This window comes from Nansenia antarctica (genome assembly GCF_963989245.1).
Source record: "Nansenia antarctica genome assembly, chromosome: 3".
NCBI classification, from domain to species: domain Eukaryota; kingdom Metazoa; phylum Chordata; class Actinopteri; order Argentiniformes; family Microstomatidae; genus Nansenia; species Nansenia antarctica.
In genome coordinates this window covers 14,071,642-14,092,599 of record NC_137688.1, presented here as the reverse complement: position 1 = coordinate 14,092,599, position 20,958 = coordinate 14,071,642, and the positions used below count along the sequence as shown (strand labels likewise).

The following is a 20,958-nucleotide window of genomic DNA, read 5'->3' as shown; positions in this document are numbered from 1 at the left end:
GCAGTGTGATTTTTCCCTCAATAGGAATTTTATTTTGACTTGACTTGTCTGTTTGTGTGTCAAAACCATGATAGTGCTGAGTAATTGGGGAAAGAATGTTGCTCTTATTTCTGTGTTGCAATGTAAGAGGAAGGAAAGCTCTGTATCTGCGTCTCCCTGGGCAGCCTGGTCTGCCTGTGGAGGCCTATTTCTACTGCCAGGCTGTTTCTACTGCCAGACTGTTTCTACTGCCAGACTGTTTCTACTGCCAGACTGTTTCTACTGCCAGACTGTTTCTACTGCCAGACTGTTTCTACTGCCAGACTGTTTCTACTGCTAGACTGTTTCTACTGCCAGGCTGTTTCTACTGCCAGACTGTTTCTACTGCCAGACTGTTTCTACTAACAGGCTATTCCTACTGCCAGGCTGTTTCTACTGCCAGACTGTTTCTACTGCCAGACTGTTTCTACTGACAGACTGTTTCTACTGCCAGACTGTTTCTACTGACAGGCTGTTTCTACTGCCAGACTGTTTCTACTGACAGGCTGTTTCTACTGTCAGACTGTTTCTACTAACAGGCTATTCCTACTGCCAGGCTGTTTCTACTGCCAGACTGTTTCTACTGCCAGACTGTTTCTACTGCCAGACTGTTTCTACTGTCAGACTGTTTCTACTGCCAGGCTGTTTCTACTGCCAGACTGTTTCTACTGCCAGACTGTTTCTACTGCCAGACTGTTTCTACTGCCAGACTGTTTCTACTGGCTGTTTCTACTGCCAGACTGTTTCTACTGCCAGACTGTTTCTACTCTCAGGCTGTTTCTACTGCCAGACTGTTTCTACTGCCAGACTGTTTCTACTGCCAGACTGTTTCTACTGCCAGACTGTTTCTACTGCTAGACTGTTTCTACTGCCAGACTGTTTCTACTGCCAGACTGTTTCTACTGCCAGACTGTTTCTACTGCCAGACTGTTTCTACTGCCAGACTGTTTCTACTGCCAGACTGTTTCTACTGCCAGACTGTTTCTACTGCCAGGCTGTTTCTACTGCCAGACTGTTCTACTGTAAACTGCTGTACATAGTCAATGTCTTCCTCAGTTTCTGGTCAGTCACAGTGATCGATAGTCTGCCACCGTGTACTGTCTGTTTAGGGCCAAATGGCTTTCAAGTTTACTTTGTATCTTTGTTGTCTCATTCCAATATGTGAAATATATCTATATTATTTTGTTACAATTTGGTTGGGCCAGATTGGCGGCCTGAGGCTTATAGTAGGTTTGGAAGGGGTAGATGAACTGAGCCTCACGACTTAATAATACTGATACTACCAGCTGGCTAAGGGCACTCTTCTTCAGACTCAGCTCTTGGTAGATTAGGGCTTTGTTATGGAGTGTTTGACACAGACCTTTTCTGGAATGTCATTATTTGGGTATTTTGGGGGTTGACTGTCAGGGCCTCGGTCTGCCAAAGTCTGTGCAGCAGTTCCAGGTGATGCTGTAGTCGACACTCTTCTGTTGGTGTGAACATCAGCAAACAGCAGGCATTTCACTTCAGTGTCTTGCAGTGTGAGACCAGGTGCTTCAGACTGCTCTGATGTGTTTGAGTATAGCACCCAGGCATGGCCCATTCTAACCCTACGCTTGTTATTTGTGTACAACGTTGCATGTTCTCCCACGAACACCACTTCCAATCGGTTTGAATAGAAGACCTTGGTGCCAAATTGAGTCAAAATGATTTTTGGAAGTCAGCAGCAGTTTGCAGTTTGTCAGTTAGGGTGTGGAGGGTATAAACATGGTCTGATGTGCGGCAATTTGGTAAGAAGCCAGACAGACATGGCTCATGACATCGTGTTCGCTGAGGGAATATACAAGTATTTTGTTTATGATACTGCAGAGTATTTTTCCCCAGGTTACTGGTAACCCAGATATCACGATAATGACATGGGTCAAATTTAGCTCTGTTTTGATATATTGGAGTGATCAGTCCTTGATTCCGAATGTTGGGGGAAAATACCTACAGTAAGGACAATATTGAAGAGTGTTATAGTGTTTTACAATGTTTTAGAATAGCCCATTTGAATTTGTTGTCTGTATATTTAATCATTTTGTTGATGATTTGGCACCAGAGGCCTTTTTGAGTTGAAGGGTTTGCTGTTTTTCCAGTAATTCAAGCTCGGTATTTGAAGTATCCAAAGGTTTCTGGTATTCTTTGATTGCTGATTCAAGGGATTGTAAGTTGTCATGTTCAACTGTTTGTTCAGGGTTCATTGTTATACAGCCTTAGAAAAAAGGGCTGGTTTCTGGTACGCTGTTCCTTCTTTGTCCCGAGGGTGTATTTGTTCCCCATAGTGCAGGCGAAGATCTTGGTTCTCCAAATGTTTTCTCAGGTTTCAGTCATTATCAAACCATTAATTGACTCATTGTTGTTAATTATTTTTTTCTTTTCTCTTCAAATTATTTAAATAAAGAAGCTGAAACATCAAAGATGTAAAACAAAAAAAAGCTATTCAGGCTCTGTACTGCCAAATTCATACCTTCCGTATTACAGGGAAATGTTTCTGCCAGAAAATGGTCAAGGAGTGTAGAGATTGAATTCTGCCAATTGTTGATTGGTTTACTGTATTTCTCTGCTGTTTTAGTCAGTAAGACTGTTTAGTAACATTCAGTTTATATTGGGCTGCATTGCTTCATGGTTGGATTCTGCCTTTTTCAGACAGACTGTGATTTAACAGAGGTTGACTGTGAGTGCTCTAAGATATTCCATGGCTGATATGAAATAGTCAACAGTACTAGTGACCCAAAAAACGTGAGCTCTATGGTAACTCCCAAAGGAGTCCCCTCGTAGCCTACCATTGACTAGGTATATATCCAGCATTTTTGTGGGTGGGTTTGTTAAAGTAGCTTCTGGGGGGGATAAGAGGGAGGAAGGGAATTCTGATGTTATTGTATCTGGTCTGTGTACGTGCCTATAGTGTCTTGTTCCTCCCTAGTTCTAGAATTTAGGTCCCCACAGATCAGCACTTTGCCCTCTGTCTGGAGATGGCTGATCTCATCCTCTAGGATGGAGAAGCTCTCTTCATTGTAGTATGGGGACTCTGGTGGGGTGGGTATATGTATACACACAGGTTGATGTTTTGGTTATTAAAAAATTGATTAGTTCTACTGAGTGCATTAGTTGGGTCTTGTACCTTATCGTCATTCACCCCCAAATCCCTTCCCTGTAACCTTTCTCTATCGCATTCAATAACTATATAATATGACTTCTTGGCCATGGATTGGATGAATAAGGGTAACTAGGTCAATATAATTCAGTGCTGACAACAGATGATATATATATATGTGTGTCCACATTTGCATCTCAAATACATTATTTCGCAAAGGGCATACACTTGTTACTAGCTCACAACAATGTTGACATGCTATATGCAGCATGCCTTTGCTATATGCATTCTACCAGACCTCTAGTCATCATAACTTAAATGTCATAGATGTCTTGACAGACAAGATGTTTCAGAATAGGCCATTAATCCCCATAAAAGTAAAGGCAAGGAAGATAATTATGTTCTCAAAGGTTACTGTGTTACTGGTGATGACTGTGCATTGCCGACATATCACGACTCCTCCCATTCCTTTCTAAGACATCCTTATTTGGGAGGAGAGCGTCTTGAACGCATGTGCCATTCATTGAAAGGGGGGTAGGCGATAGGTGTGGTCTCCTAAAAAAAATATCCAATTAAACGACATTGATCTGTGGAACTGGGCGGGGCCGGAGAGGGAAACCCTGGCGCTGTGCGCGTTGTGATTGGCTGCGGTGGATGGACGGGGCGGGGTTAAGAGGCGGAAGTGTCCCCCGACTGGCCCAGCTGTCATCGGTAGAAAAGAGACCATTCACACCGGCTGGCTGGGGAAATGCAGAAAATGGAAAAAACCTGAAAATATGGCAACATCAAGCAAGAAACGATAAGGTCATGCCATCAAAGTAGAGGTATCTATCTATGCACGAAATATAAAATCCGTTACATATATTTAGTCGATGAGTAGATCAGTGAACTGCACGTAGGTTCGTCGTGCGCGTACTTAGCGAAAATAGCCAACAAATTACTAGGATGACTGTAACGATCAGGTTTGTGTGACATTGAACATACAGGACACGAAACGGACGAGGTCGTTTAAAGAGCCACACTCCATTTAAAAGGCTGATCGCAGCGCAGATCTGATGCCATTGTGACGCCGCCGTTCTGTTTTTCGGACGTTCTGTTTTATTTCTTGTGACACGATCATTGTTCCATCACGATCTGCGTCAATCAATCTGCTCGCTCGATGTCTCGATGCAAATCTGCTACCATGTACCTACAGTAAGCTAGTCTTCGCTAGCAGCGAGCTCGGGCTATCATCCTAGCAGGCTTGTGTAAGGGGGAACTACCCTAGATCCAGCAGAACAGACAAGAGACGTCATCAGCATTTTCCTCTATTTAAATGGTCGCGTCGGAGGAGGTCATTGCAGAAAAAAGGGAAGATATTCGGTAGGTTGTCCGTGTCTTTAATCCTCCGTATAGCCCTCGATCGTACACATTCATTGCAATGCATTGGACCGACGCTAAAATTTGATCATCGCCGATCTTGTCTGATTTATGGGGCACATGGAGGGCAGAGCGGAGCAGCTGTTAGCTTGCTGCTAGCCACAGAACGACCTTTGGAGACGTCAGCTAACACTGGTAGCACCCAGCAGGCTATATCCTAGCCTACGCAGGTTATGGTTGGATGTTTTTTTCCTTGGTTGGCCTGCTATGCTAGTGTAATATGTTAGGCCTTTACCGACCGTGGGGGCTAAGCGAGTCAATGATTTAATCTCATTGATTACATCACAAGACCAGGCTCAGGCAACAAGGCTGCAGTCGCAGCAAAGTCACTGCAGTTGGCAAGGGTTGTGTTTTTTTGAGGCCAGATCAAATTGTGGTGTAACAGCATTTGCATTTGTCGTCCCCCCCCACCCCACCTCCCCCGTTCTCTCTCTCTCTCTCTCCCCCATTTCCCCATTCCCCCCTCCCCTGTCTCTTCTTCTTTACCCACTTTATAGGAAATAGAAGAAACTGAGAAAAGACAAAGTCAATTGAGGATACTGTATACCGGGTTTCATAAATGGGGGACTACGGGTTCGGAGTCCTGGTGAAGAACAGTGGTGGTAATAAATCTGCTTTCCCTGTGAGGATCCCCCCTCACCTCCAACCCCAGCCCCACCACCACCCCTCCAACCCCCCCAGCCCCCCCACCTTTGTAAATAACACCTCAGCCACCAATGGGGGTAGTGCTTGGCTGTTCCCCGCCGTAGCCCCCCACTCTAACATGCAAGATGAGATGCTGGAGTCAGACAAGTCCAAGGCCCTGGATCTCCAGGACATGCAGGAGAAGTGCCAGCCCCAGTCCCAGGCCCTCTCCCCAGGCCAGCAGGAGGCTGGGGGAGGCCTAGGAGAGCTGGAGGGAGCTCTGCCCGAGGAAAGCTCCCTGGAGAAAGGGTCCCTCGAGAGTAGCGGTGGGAAGGAGAAGCTGAGGATGGAGTCCCCCGTCCTGGGTGGGTTTGACTACCAGGACAGCCTGGGTATGGGAACCAGCTGTGCCCAGTCTACCACCTCCTCTTCCCTTACCAGCTTCAATAACTGGTCCTCTGCGATCCCCTCCAACCCGTCTCCTGTGGTGGGCGAAGACGTTGGAGGGTTCTTCAGCCATGGTGGTTCCAACGCAAATGGACCTCCCGTGCTGTTCCAGAACTTCTCCCACCATGCCGGGCCTGGCTTTGGGGCGGGGGGCAGTTTCTCCCCCCAGATTGGTCCGGTTTCCCAGCACCACCCCCCTCCTCCCCCTCCTCACCCCCACCACTACCACCCCCACAGTCAGGGGGTCCCCCAGCAGCACCGACGGTCCCCAGCTAGCCCCCACCCTCCCCAGCCCTCCTTTCCCCCACACCCCCACCGCTCTGGAGCTTTCACCCAGCTGCCCCACCTGGCTCCAGCCCAGAGCAAACCCCCCTCCCCCTGGGGAAGCTACCAGAGCCCTTCTACCCCAACCTCCACTTCCTGGAGCCCTGGTGGTGGGGGCTACGGCGGCTGGGGAGGCTCACAGGGAGTCCGGGAGTACCGCAGGGGGCTCAACGGAGGAGTGACAGCCCTCAACTCCATCTCCCCACTGAAGAAGTCCTTCCCCAACAACCAGGTACCAGCTCAAGTCAACCACACTTCACACTTGATTGGGCAGACACTATTACAATAGCCCTACCACTTATCACATTGACAGACTTCTTAGTACAGTATGATGCCATTTATCATATACTGTATAATACCATTGTAAATGTACCATATTATACTGTCATGTGTAACCTACCATGTCCTACAGGTTCCTTCCCAGAAGTACCCTCGTAACAGCTCCGGCTTCAACCACAAAGCTTGGATGGAGGACAGCTTGAGCCGCAGTGACAACGTCTTTCCTTTCCAGGTGAGGACTTGGCTACAGTGACTAAGGCTGTCATTGACAGTGGTCAGGGGTGAAATTTGGGGGTCCGTTCCACTACCCACAAAACCCCCCAGTTAAACCCTGGCGATGAATACTGTAACTCATCAATGTAAACAGGATGCACTAAGTAGAGCATCCGATACTGCGGGTGACAGTTGAGCCTACCAAACTGAACTTGTGACACAATTGATGAAGCTAGTTGTGTGTGTGTGCACGTTATCTTCTAGCTAGATCAGTTGGCCTGGTAAGAACAGACTGTGGTCTAATCTGATAATCACACAGACTTCCTCTGTCCTCGTTTGAGAACACAACTCTGATCAGAACTGCACAATGAGACTAACGTCATGCCACCACCTCACCCCTGTAGGGTATTGCCCCCCCTAGTTCAAAGTTCACCTCCAAGAACTTTCTGGCTTCTCTCCTTTCATGACGAATCAGATAAAACATTCTGTGATTTTCTAAGAATAAAGGCTTGAAAGAAGGATGCATTTCTGAAGCGTTCAATCAGGTCCATTTAAGTGATCTAGGTAGGTATGGACGTACCTCTGCAGATGTAGAGAAATGGATTCAGGGGGATATTTTAGACAATAGAAATCAACACAGGATGTCCCTGTGGAGGTGTAAAGTATAAACAACACCTCTTGTCAGCTGTTAGCCTGTTACCCTCACAGCATTCTCTGTCAAGGTTCCGAAATCTACAGGTTCTAGAGAACAAAACGTTCCTAGTTCGAACACCAAAGGCTAATTGTTCTCCTCCTCTCCCAGCAGGACAGAACCCGTTCCTTTGATGGCTTCAGTATGCATTCTCTGGAGAACTCCCTGATTGACATTATGAGGGCTGAGCAGGATTCCTTGAAAGGTTGGTTTCTCACAGACACAGAATCGGCTATGGGTGTTTGCCTGGTAAACCTGATGTGAACGTACATCTTATTATACCATACAATTCACGGCAAGGTTTCAATAAGGAGGTGTTCTATGTGCATTGATCTTTTTATGACGAAATACAAAATGTCTCCCGGTTCTTGAGGGATGGTAAGATGGCAGTGCAGCAACTCAATCATTTGTACCTACACACACACACTATGTAGTATGTATCAGGGGGCTGTTGGAGGTAGAAATCAGAGGATGGGCTCATTGTAATGCATGGAATGAGGAATTATGCAATTCCTCATTCCATTCCATGCAATTACAGTGATGTTCCAGATTACCTCAGGGCACTCGTTTCAATCTGTTTTTATGTCAAGTCTTTGTAAAATGTATCTTGCTCAATACCCCTCACCTGCAATAATGCAGATAGCAGGCTTTAGGAAAGGAAGCCCTACTTAGGACAGCTAACCCCGAAAGCTGCAGGAGCACAGCACATTACTGTGCTTTGTCTGAACCTGCTACAGCACACACACACACACACACACACACACACCTGCTAAACTACTGTTGTGCTGCCAGTTTGATCTCTCCGCTTCCACTCGCTTCTCTCATGAATTAAACATCCTGGTTACATTTTGTCGCATCCCATCTTTTAAGTTGTTTTTAATCACAGTGAATCAGACTTCTCTCGGCTGAAAGACTTTCACAGTACAAGTATGTTAATGTGCGCCAGTCGATACATGCACTCCAAAATATTTTCCCCTCTCAAATTTTTTTTATTATCGGTCGCCCATTCAGTCAGAATTCTCTCAATACATTCTCTCAATACATCTAGATTCCAGATAGTTCTGTTCATTATAGGTATACCCAATGTACTCCCATGTGTCACAAACAAATGCATGGACTTGGAAGTTTACATATGTGGAAAAAAAAAAAGAGGAAATCCTCTTTAATGTTTAGGACTAATGGTGGACATGGGGTTGAGTATTGTTTGTCTTGATGTATTGTTTAATTCACGTCTCTCCCTCTACAGGTCGCTATGGTTTCTCCCACCAGGGTGGAGAAGGGTCTCTACCTATGAATGGTATGTATACATGGTGGGTGGGTGGGTTGGGGGGGTTGATCCATGTCACAAGTTCATACCCTGTGCTGTTGAGGAGTGGTATCAAGGGTTGTTCTGTCTTGTTTTACATGCAGCAAGGAGCTATGGCAGACGACGAGGTAAAGGCTTCTGTGGATGTGTTTGTCTTGTTTTACATACTGGAACGTCTTAACGTTGTTTGTCTTTGTTTTACATACTGTAACGTCATTTGCAAAGCAAAGCCATTACACTGACATCATGCTGACTGTCTGGTTTGGCCTGTGTGGTTTGCCTCTCAACTGCTGACTGCTCAGTGTGGCTGCCTGCCTGGGATGGGGGATGGGGGGGGAAGAATCTGTAATTCATCATAATTGATGCATCACTGTCACAATGTCATTCCTTAAGTCTACTTATTGATTTACATAAGATTTGGCTTTTTGATTTGCTGAACAGAAAAGAAAAAAAAAATCTAAATGGTAATTGAATAAATTGTATCACTGCATGATAGCCTAGCCCTAGACTGAATACCAGCCTATGAGATTTTAGGCAAAAATTGTTAACATGCATTAACTTTACATTCAGATGTTGTCCTTCCAGGTGTCTCTAACAAGCGTTCTGCCCCTGCCAGGTCACTCTAACCTGTTCCCAATGGAGGATGAGCGCTCCTTCGGAGAGGAGGAGACAGGTGACCAGGGTCTACCTGGACTCGGCTCCGCCCACTGTTTCCCTCACCTCAACGGTGAGCGCGTGGAACGCTACTCACGCAAGGTGTTCGTCGGAGGGCTGCCCCCAGACATCGACGAAGGTAAGGCCAATAGAGTCGACCTGACAACACCAGGCTAGAGGTGTATGCTACATTCAGTGTTTCCCAAACTGTGTTTGAATTAGCCTAACCCTTTCTAAGTCCTTTCTCCCACTCAGTGCTATATTTTGTTCTCCTGACGGCTGACGGATATTTTAAACGGTAACTAATCGGTCCTGGTTGTCCCTCTTGTCAGATGAGATCACAGCCAGTTTCCGTCGGTTTGGTCACCTTTTTGTGGACTGGCCTCACAAGGCAGAGAGCAAGTCCTATTTCCCCCCCAAAGGTGAGTCAAACTGGTGAAGCATATTCTATACCAATACCCTTCCAGCATTCAGTACCATGCTCCCACCTGCACTCCTCACTGCCAATCCAAACATGTGAGGTGTTCAGTAGATAAGGAATCTGACCTCTCCTCCCCCTGTACAGGTTATGCATTCTTACTGTTCCAAGATGAGAGCTCTGTCCAGGCTCTGATAGACGCCTGCATCGAGGAGGACGGCAAGCTCTACCTGTGTGTCTCCAGCCCCACCATCAAAGACAAGCCTGTGAGTTTGTGTGTGTGTGTGTCCATCCAGTCTCATTAGTGACCATGACAAGTCCATGACTGTCTGTGTCTGACCCTCACCCACACTATAATTGCCATGATTGTTATATAACTTCAGAAAGCAATAGGGATGGAATGATGCATCGCGAGACAGTTAATTATCAATACAAATATGTGACGATTCAAATCGGTGAGATGAAACATTTATTGCGATACTCTTAAGCAGCAGACTTTTTTTTTTTTTTAAACAACTACTTTTGACTTCGCTTTTTCGTAGTTATACCGTATCTCAGAAATAAAAAAAGGGATTCTTTAAGACAATGAGACATAAATAAATTAATATTTTTCAGTCATAATTTGTCTGGCAATCTCATTTTGTTAAAAGAAAGATCGTATTGTGAACTCAGTATGGTGAATCGTGAGGTGAGTGTATCGTTACATCCCTAGAAAGCAATGTGGAATGTTCCATCTGTCCTCATTGTCAGACGGGTGCATGTATAAATAGTAGTGACTTCTCCTCAGCTGACCCATCCTCTTTTACTGTAGATCTGAGTCAGGGGAGGTAGGCAGGACCGGCTCATTGGAATGCATGGAATGGAATGGTATCACAAAGTTTTTTTTGGGGATACCATTCCATGCATTAAAATGAGCCAGTCCTCTGTTTTCTGCTTCCAACCAGCCTCCCCTGATCTGAATCAGGCTCAAACAGCCTCGACAAGACATGGTAATATCCCTGTGAATGGGGGGAAAAAACACTCCTTAATCCATACCCATTAGCATCACTGCTTTCATGTCCACAGTCCTTTAGTCTGTTTTTCACCCCAAGGGGAGCGTGAGTAAGTGAATGGGAAGTGAGGGAAGCATCAATATACATTGTCAATGTGTTGTGTGAGACAGCCATTGTATATACTAGGACGAGGTATCCACTCCCGTGATTTTGCTATTGGCTTTACAAGAGATGGGAAAGATGGGCCCAGTCCCACGTGGGGGATACGTTTCTGAACAGTTGCCAAGTATTTCTATATTAGCGTGATTGACAGTTGTCATAGCTAGGTTTGTGTTGCTAGGAGAGCGTCTTTCTTTCCCCGTTTCCCCTAGCAACCTACGTGGACAACTAGAGCGGAAGGCTGGGGCAGAGCTAAATAAGGCTTTTAAGCCAAAGTAACTTAGTAAAAAAGAAAAAAAATCTAATAACTGCACAAAATGTTTCTACACACTTATATAGATGGATAGATATATCAAAAACAAAGTTGCTAATCCATATAATTTTGGAGTGAGTGCAGTTTTTGTGGAGTTTGTAAACCTCCCATAAACGACCTGCCATTTGGTCTCCTCATTGAAAATAACCGCATTGCCAAAATGGCGGCAGAGTGAACCGGCTTCCTTTGAAAAGGCTTTGTCTGCGTTGTGTGGACATTGTCAATGTGTTGTCTGAGTGTTGTGTGGACATTGTCAATGTGTTGTCTGAGTGTTGTGTGGACATTCCCCTGTGTCTTTGTAGGTCCAGATCCGGCCCTGGAACCTGAATGACAGTGACTTTGTGATGGACGGCTCTCAGCCACTGGACCCCAGGAAGACCATCTTTGTGGGGGGGGTGCCACGTCCCCTACGTGCAGGTACTGGAGTGTGACTCACTTAAGAGAGGCATGCGCCCCGTCCTCAATGGTTAGAAACTCGATTCCCTGCTTCCTCTCCCAAAAGCCTAGGAGGAGAAGACCTAAGGGAATCGAGGAACCTAGATCTTTTCCTGCAATCCATTTTGAGTAGGACGCAAGTAGAGGACAGAGGAATCGAGCTTCAAACAATTGAGAAGAGGCCAATAAGTGTGATGACCAGGGGTGGAGCATACTAGTCAGGATCCTAGATTGATTGATAGATTTGACATCACCTATTGATTCCCCCCCGCCCCTCCTATTGATCCCCCTCCCCCACATTCTCTGTATCTGCCACTAAAGGAAGGCTATCTAATGCTTCAGGGCTAGAATTGTGTATTTTTGCTTACTCATCCACTCCTTCGAAATCTATTACGTGTTTTTAATACCGTTCCTCATTCCATTCCACGCATTCCAACAAGCCTGTCGTCTGATCTCTGCCTCCTCTGCTGTCAGAGCTGTGTTGTTCTGTCCACCAGGTGAAGGTGTGTTCTAATGCCTTTGTGTTGTCCTTTCAGTGGAGCTGGCTATGATCATGGACCGCCTGTATGGTGGCGTGTGCTACGCTGGAATCGACACCGACCCAGAACTGAAGTATCCTAAAGGGGCGGGGCGAGTGGCCTTCTCCAATCAGCAGAGCTACATTGCAGCCATTAGTGCTCGATTCGTCCAGCTGCAGCACGGGGAGATTGATAAGCGGGTGAGTTAGTGTTAACCCACGGTAGGATAGTCATTTACATAACTGCCCTTCAGTAGTAGTGTATACATGTGCACATACAGTGTTTCCTATATCCTGCGTATCCTAAGCACAACCCCCTCCCCCCCACCTTCCTTAGGTGGAAGTGAAGCCATATGTCCTTGACGACCAGCTGTGTGATGAGTGTCAGGGCACACGCTGCGGGGGCAAGTTTGCCCCCTTCTTCTGCGCCAACGTGACCTGCCTGCAGTACTACTGTGAGTACTGCTGGGCTGCTATCCACTCCAGGGCCGGCCGCGAGTTCCACAAACCCCTGGTGAAGGAGGGGGGGGACAGGCCCCGACACATCTCCTTCCGCTGGAACTAAGGAGGAGGGAGAAAGGGGGAAGGGAAAGAGGGGAGGGATGTAGAAGAGGGGCTAGCGGGGAGGGTAACGGGCTAAGGTATGTCATAGAAAATAAATGCACTTTTCTTTTTGCTGGTTTCTTTTAGTTTGTTAAAAAAAAGAAGAAAAAAATAACTTCAAAGCTTAATTAATTTTTATTTTTTATTTTTTTTAATAATTGGACCTTCTAGGAGAAGTAAATGCTAAGAAAAAAATAAGTGAAATCCCATTTATGTTTTGAATTTAAGTTAAGGTGTGCATGAGTACTTGGATGCATTAGATTTGAAAATAGATGTTTTTCTGACTTGACTGTACTTTCTTTTCTCGCATTAGCTGGCGAAGCTGCTTACATTTGTTGTCAAGAGTAACATATAAAATTTGAGTGAGGTAATGTGTCGCACCTGAATCAGTATATGACTATAAAAGTTGCGTTTAAGAAGGGTGCACTTATTTTGTTACTTTTCGCATGCAGGATTAGAAAACAACTGTATGGTTAACCAAAGGTTGAGTGCAACTGGTTGGGTTAAACAGACAAAGAACACTACTGCAGATGATGGGTGGGTGATTTCCTTATTCAAGCAGTTCAGAATACAGTACCTGATCAGGCTACTTCATGTAAAACAAAATCTCCCCTCAGTCTGGCATGCGTGTTTAGATTGCCGGTATGTTTTTTTTTCTTTTCGATCTCGGTTTAAATTGACACTGTAGCCAGAATGGGCAAACCAAAGATTGGCCTAAAACAAGTGATCAAAAGCAGATGTTGATCTGAGGGATGTCAGGACAATGATTCCACTGTCAGGCAGAGAAGGATCAGATGGATTGATGGGATAGTAGTGTGTTTTCAGTTTCAGATTGTGGAGAGGAAAAAAAAAAAAAAAAGAGAAGAAAAAAAGACAACGGTTTCAGATGATAAAGACATAGCCCTCAGGGCTCAGGTATTGGCAGTAGTATTTGCTCACTTTATATTGTCAGGGATATTAGCACTGGAAGCTAACATGCTAATGTAGTACTAACTAATGGGAATGCACGGTCCAGTCTCCCTGAGCTGTCCTCATGGTGTTCCACTGCACTCAACTATGACTGGAGCTTCTATTCTAGGTGTTGTGGTTGGATACGGTAGTAGCTGCTGGACACTCTTTGAAGAATTTGCTGTCACAGAGATAAAGATATTATTTTATACATGGCCTGCTGATTTTTGTACAGTGTTTTATAGCTGATTATTTTGTCATGAACATATATACATTTATTATGCACTACTTTTCTAAATATTTTTTTCAATAGTCATTTTAGGCACATTTTTCACAGATGGGAGAACTCCTTTTGCAATACCTCATTTTTTTCACTTGGTGAAAAATAATTTTGTACCTTTGTTACTAAGAGATCTGCATTTATGGTAAACTTAATTTAAAAGAAAAAAAACGAATGATATTAATATAATTTTCAATTTAGCTTTTTATATATTTAAGTGCTGGTAAATCTTAAACTTGTCTGGTGCATTGATGTGATTCTGTAGATAAAAGATAAAAGGCTACAACTATGATTAGCCAATCACGTACAGACTTTCCTCTGTCATAATAGACATAAATACAGGATCTTAAGGCATGACAAGACGTTTATAAACTGATTTTGATAGTCTTGAACATATATACAGATATTCAGCTTCTAGTTGTAGTTGATAAGGACAACATAAGGTAAATGTTTTGGCTTTGGTCGATGTTAAACCTTCCCCTGTACCACCAGAATGAATGACCGGTGTTGAAATACGTAGATTCTCATTCTGGAACTGCCTGCAGGTTCCAGTTATTCTTGGCATGCATGATGTAATACAAAATAACATGGCTAGTGTAAATGCAGGAACTATTGTTATGCACTAGATCTCCTTTTTCTTTGCCGAGTCCCCCCCCCCCCGCTCCCCCACCTTTCTCTCTTTCGGATCACCTCTCCTAATATCCTCTCTTTATATAACGATGTCTGCCCTCCTCACACACAGACACACTGTACATGCAGACCACAGGATGAGAAACACTTGGATGAGTTTTGCTATGTATAGGACACTTCTTGAAGAGACTCGATCACTTGACCCCCTTTGTGATGTGGCATGCTTTGGGACATAGACTTGAATGTGATTAATGTTGCAAGTTAACTTCGAGCCATTATGTGCAATACCTATTCTTTCCAGAAACAGTCTCTGCAATGTAAATCATTTAAACCATATAAACATGCAAACATTTAAACATTATACTGTTTTCAGTTTCATACTGTTCATGCTGGTGTCTGCAAAGAAAAAAAAAAAAAAAAGGAACTTTCTACTAATATATAACTGAATTTATTTTTAAACATTAGTTTTGTGCTTATTAACTTACTTTGCTACAACCATGCTACTGTGATTGAAAACATTGTAAATACTAGGTTGATAATGTATTTAGCATTTGTTATATTTTCAATTGAAATGTATAACTATCATTTTGATCAGATTTTTGTTATATTTTTTGGGTGATGTGTTTAACTTGTTGACGTGTCTAGTTTTTCTAATTGCTGTATTGTGCTCCACATTTTCAGAGGAAAAAAAATATTGATATGTCTGTTAGTATTACTTGATTGCGAAATTTCAATAGTTTTTAATTGTATGCTGGGAAGGTTGTATTTATTGATATAACTTTTTTTACTTGAGATATCATCTTAATTTTTATTATGTCATTTCACATTTATAAGTTTCGATTTTTATATTTTCCTCCTGATTAAGTTATGCTATGTAATACGGACGTCAGTTTTGATAGTTGGTTTGTAGTACTGAAGTAAAACAAAGATCTAATGTCATATAATCATTTGCAGCCAACTATTTATAACTGTATGCATACATTTGAAGTATTTGTAATGTGAGATGTTGAACGAATAAAACTCAACTGTGAGGAAGTCATTTTCATTTTCATTGGGCTGGGATGGGGCATTGAATGTTTTAATTCAATGTTGCACAGACTGTTTGTTTTAATCAACAATGAACAAGTCCTGGGGGGTATTCCATCAACATCGCCAAAGAGAAATCCAGGCTTATTATTAGTCTGGTGAGGATTCATTAAAAAAACAAGACTGTATTTTTCCTTTAGCAACGTTGATGGAATACCCCCCTGGTTATTACAATTAGTATGTACCTTCAGGAGTGTAGCTGTGATGATGCCACAGCAGCAGAGGTTTCTGGCACATCTGGTTCGCTGTTGAATCAGGTCAGAGGTATTTATAGTTCCAGTCTGTTTCAGGGTGTGAAGCCTTTAATGAGGGGGAAGGCTACTGAACAGAATCGAATGCTTCAGCACAACACAAACCTTCAGCTTCCCATATCAACGATGCTAATAATCAAATAATGGAACATCAAGGAAATGTACGAGTCACATAACAGACAATCCATTCATTACAATATTGGAGATGTTGGAAATAGTGGCACACACACAATGTGACTCATGCTCCAGTTAATAATGAACGAGTCATTCAACTCAGATTACTGGCCAGTAGCGCCACCTGCTGGCGTGAAGAAGTAGCTGGTGTCTCGTGCGACGATGGCTTGCCGTTGGACACCGCATAGATAACACGGTACGTCTCGACATTGTAGATAGATATCTATGTTGGACACGACCTGGGAATCATATCATTAGACTGTTTTGTTTTTACTGATACCTCAGATAACGAAAATGTCAAGTAGTCAATTCAAGGCTGTTTATGTGCCTCGTTTTGGCTCTCAGCCGTCTCGTGGTTGTGGTCAATCAGACGGGCAAAGCCAACTGCTATGGCAACAGACGGAAGAGTATTCCGTTGAATGTCCGACGACTCCACGAAAGTCACGAAAGAAGAAGGTCAAATTGACGGAATGTGTGCCAATATCTATGAGGAAACTAAAAGCAGACGACGAGGCGTGGAGGAGGTCGATATTACCTACTTCATCTGCTCCACCTGCGGTAACCAGAAGGACAGCTGCTGTCAGTCACAGTGCAGGGAAATCACAGGTGAAACGGCGACCTCGTCAACGGAGCCCGAGAGGTAAAGTTAGACAATTAAGCAGCTAGCAACTTGTGACGTTAGAATTATAAGGGTCTATCTCCGTTTTTGGTCAAATTGAGTTTTTTTTTTACATCATCTGATCCATTAGGTGTTTATTAATGCCTGTGTGGTGTTATTTTTTAAAATGTTGACATTTTTGACTTAGTAATTCATAAAATACAAAGGTTTCATCTCACCAAACATAATGGAATGTAAAAACTTTGACGTTCAATATCTCTGAACTCCCCTAAACGGAGATAGAACCTTATCATTCTAAGCAACTGGACTGGCTTCACCACCTGGCCAAGGACCCATACTAACACTAGCATCTCACTTTGGTCAATTACAGGTAGTCCTCCTCACGGAATGAATAAAGATGTTTTCTATTTCTCCCAGAGAGACAATCTCTCAACCGAAGAAATGGTAAGCATCACAAACAGCCTCTCTCCAAATGAGCTTTGTTGACACACTAACATATTAATTGTAAGTGATGACAGAACAGGACATAAATGATCTATCCATGTTTCTCTCTCTCTCTCTCTCTCTCTCTCTCTCTCTCTCTCTCTCTCTCTCTCTCTCTCTCTCAATTCAATGACCTTTACCTTTATTGGCACAAGACATTTCCTCCAAACAAACATATCATTAAGTATGAGATAAGTGATGACAGAACAGAACATAAATGATGACACATGATCTGTCTGTCTGCTCTCTCTCGCATGTGTGCCCTCCCTCAACTCAATAAGCTCTATTGGCGCATGATAAGACATCATTTTACATTGCCAAAGCAAACATTGGAAATTATAAATCAATGACGACAACTCTCTCTCTGTTCCCCTTCTCCTCAGCAAACCAACACCGAGCAGGACGTCCTGAGGACCACATCCAGGATGCTCAAGGAGAACAGGGGCATCAGGGCAAGGCTGTGTTCTCTCAGTCAGACTCAGGCCAACAGCAGCCAGGGGTTAGTTAGACTGACCTGAAGGCCAAGTTTCTTTCCGATCTGTCATTCATCAATCGAAACGTTATGAAACATACCGTTTTCCCTCAACCCACGTGCCCAGGAATTATTTATTGTTTATGTTATGAGCTTGTTTTGCTCAAGTTTATGGCCTGCCTGTCAAAAGGCATGATTGTAGAATGTTATGCAGGTTTAGTTCTTATTTTGTTTGTCGTCTTATCTATGTACAAATCTTACTTATACTTATACTTATCTATATACTTATCTATGTACAAATAACAGTCTGCTCTCATACACAATATGTTTAGCTTCCCCAGAATGAAATGGGAAGTGGGTTGACATATTATTTTGAAAAAACATAGACAGAAATGGGAAGGCCTACATTTGATTTCTTGTCTGTGGGTTTTGAATTAAAAAAACACTTTATTGAAAGTGTTTGTAGCCATTTTTGTCACCATTTACTGGTCAGTCTTTAGTAGATCCAAGAGTGTGCTTTCTCATTGATAACCACTAGAGGGAACTATCAGTTCTTCTAACCCACAGTACACATTGTGTCACCAATAGAGGGACTGGAATGGACTGAGAATGGGACCCTCCTTTACATTACCAAGCTGGGCTAGCCTCGTTACAGCCACCACAGTGCTGGAAAGGCCAATGTGAAATGAACATATCACAGCCAGCACACTGTTTTTTTTGTCAGCCCCTTATTGGTAGACATATTTCCTCTTGGCTTTTCACCGTTGATAGTTCATCTCAGATTTCGTTTAGATAATCTCAACAGAGTTCAGAGTCCGTTTTGTTTAGGTTTCCTGCTCCTTATCTTTGTCACATATTAGCAAATTAACAACTGAAAGCCAACATGTGGTTATGGTTATTTGAACTTGCAAAGTAATTGCTGTTATACTATGCACAATTTACTTTGTTAATTGTTGTGCAGTTTTATAATGTTTTGATTTATGGGCCTCATTACCTCCATAATTTACAATCCAGTTGTTTTGCCCTATGCCCTCTACTTCACAAAACACAACACTTCTGTGGAATGGAAGACCAAGAACATTATAAAAGAATATACTTGTTTTTGTCCCAAAGGGAACTTCATGTGTGGTTCCCTTGTACAATGTGGAACACAACATAAATACATATAGAATAATATGTAGTAGGAATGTAGGATTAATGTATTTTTGTCTGTCACAGTCATATGACCCTAACCCTATATGTAGGCTATTTTAGCACCATCCTCAAATCTCAGGAGTAATTTGAGAGTTTCTCAAGACTATTGCCTTAGAAATGTGTAAAATAAATAAATAAATGAAAATCAACATGTTTAATGTATTTTGTATTGTGTATTGTGTTTTGTATTGTGTAACTTTTGAATAAAAATACTTGGAAAAAAAAAAGAAAAGACTATTGCCTTAGCAGGGAATTGTTTGGCAAGACATTTATTACCCACATGTTGGCTGCATCTCTCTCCTGGCTGTGTTTCACTCGTTGATGTGATTGTTCCGACCTCTAAACTCCCTCACCTATTATCCAACACGTTTTAGCGGGATATCTATAATTTAAAACTTGATTACATGCTATGTTCTCTGATGAATTGCTTTACCTCTTAGATGTGATGAAGTGAAGTTAATACACAACCCAAATTATACAGTTGGTTTTGTTGTTGCATTTGAATTGTGGGGACTAACTTTGCAGTAACTGTTGCTTAGGAAACAGATTGAACTCTCACACAAGCCTATTCCAAAACGGCCATCTCCTATGGTGGAGGAACACTTTCTGAACTCATTCTTATAGTTCCTGGAGATCCTGTGTAGCTTTTAGTGGTTTTGCACCAATAAACAGGCAATTTATTGAGTGTGATTACAGTATTGTGGATAAGTGCATTTTCAGGAGGTGATTAGGACCTAAACAGACCTTTTAATCAGAGCTGTGGTCTGAGATGGAGACTGGCAGACCGAGGCAGCTCTACCTCCCAACCACACAGCCCAGCCTGTTACCCTGCGGTCCTCAGCTTTGTTTATGCGGAGAAGCTTTAGGACATTTGTACATGGCTTCACTTTTAAACTATGGGGTTTTGGGGTATTGGGCTTGCCCTGAAAATACTGTAGTCAACAAAAAGTGGAAGACTTTTTCCAAGTAAACTATGGAAAGAACCCTGGACAACATTTTTCTTTACATTTTTGCCATTTAACAGACACCTTTATCCAAAATACGTTTGTCTAAGTAAGTGAATCATCGATCCATCAGTCATTGTAAGAAAAAGTAATCTATGTTTCAATTCTATGTTTTTATCATATTACTTGTTTCAGCCTCTATATTGGGATACACTTGTAAATGACGGAAAGTAAGAATGAAAAACTCCAGACCTATAGCTCTCATCATTAACCTGTACGCTTAGAGCGCTGTGTGTAAACAAATGAAGGCGTTAGAGGTTATTAAAAGTTAAGGAGAGACATCTTCTTGCAATGGTATGCTGAGTTAAGCTTGTTAAGTTGAGGTCACATATTACTGTTGCGTCCCCTCTGTCACATAATTCCCACTGATGCATCCAGTGCACCAAATTAATGGAGTGTGTGTGTGTGTGTTTGCGCATGCATGCGTATGTATGTCAGGGTCCCAATCATAGACCCTCTGCCCAGACTTCGAGACATCATGGGCCCAAATGGGGATTGGGGATGGGAGGCATTAATCGCCAGAGCCCACTGAGCCCTGTGTGTAGAACTGAGCCTTGATTCCAGAAGCAGATTATTACACACAATGATCCTAACAGCAGGACCGTGTCGGGGAAGGTGACTCAGTGATTAAAGGTTATGTAAAGGAAAATTGGTTTCCTTTGTGACGTCAAACCCCTTGGTCATGTCTTCATCATCTAGGCTTACTCAGAACAAATAGCCACCAATTCATCCACTATCCTGCTTCTTCAATACTGTCTGTTCACAACTCTTTTACCCCAATTAACAAGAATAAAGTATGTGGTGATATTACCTAAAGATGTTGCACAAACACGCTTGATCCAAGGGCCTTACTATAATCGACAGGTTAGACAACATCCCCAAAAGCTGTTGGTGCCTTTCAAGCCTCCCTTGAGATCTTGGGAGATGAGAAAAACACGCTAGGTCTGTCAAACCACAGTAGACTAATGTTGCCAAGTCTGTTTGATATGGGTGCCAGGCAGCACTAGATGAGCCTGTAATTACACTCACGGCCTGCCTCATCTCAGGGCTTGTGTGTTGAGACATGCAGCAGAGCAAACCCGGCCGCACCTTTGTACTGTAGGTCTTAATTGCGGCAACAGGAGGACTCTCAAGCAATCTACCCTGGAGTGTTATGTCTTTATTATGGTGTTTAGAGAAACACACAGGCTCATTACCTTCCCGAGGACACAGTCAGTGCTCTGCATCAATGTATACATTCTGTGCTAACTGTTCTCTTAGTATATATACATGTACTGTGCCACACCCTAA

The 20,958-nt window shown here is 43.2% G+C and overlaps 1 protein-coding gene across 1 annotated transcript; it reads left to right on the top strand.

The window, feature by feature from the left end:
- Positions 1 to 3,855: 3,855 nt before the first annotated feature.
- Positions 3,856 to 12,489, top strand: LOC308152699 (cytoplasmic polyadenylation element-binding protein 4-like; the record flags this gene model as incomplete). The annotated part of the gene is made up of 12 exons (XM_080525748.1): positions 3,856 to 3,957; positions 5,050 to 6,179; positions 6,360 to 6,458; positions 7,242 to 7,335; positions 8,377 to 8,427; positions 8,541 to 8,564; positions 9,053 to 9,229; positions 9,423 to 9,512; positions 9,656 to 9,774; positions 11,275 to 11,389; positions 11,944 to 12,125; positions 12,262 to 12,489. The coding sequence occupies exons 2-12, from the start codon at positions 5,112 to 5,114 to the stop codon at positions 12,487 to 12,489; spliced, it is 2,247 nt and encodes a 748-aa protein (XP_080381874.1). The 5' UTR covers positions 3,856 to 3,957; positions 5,050 to 5,111.
- Positions 12,490 to 20,958: the final 8,469 nt, after the last annotated feature.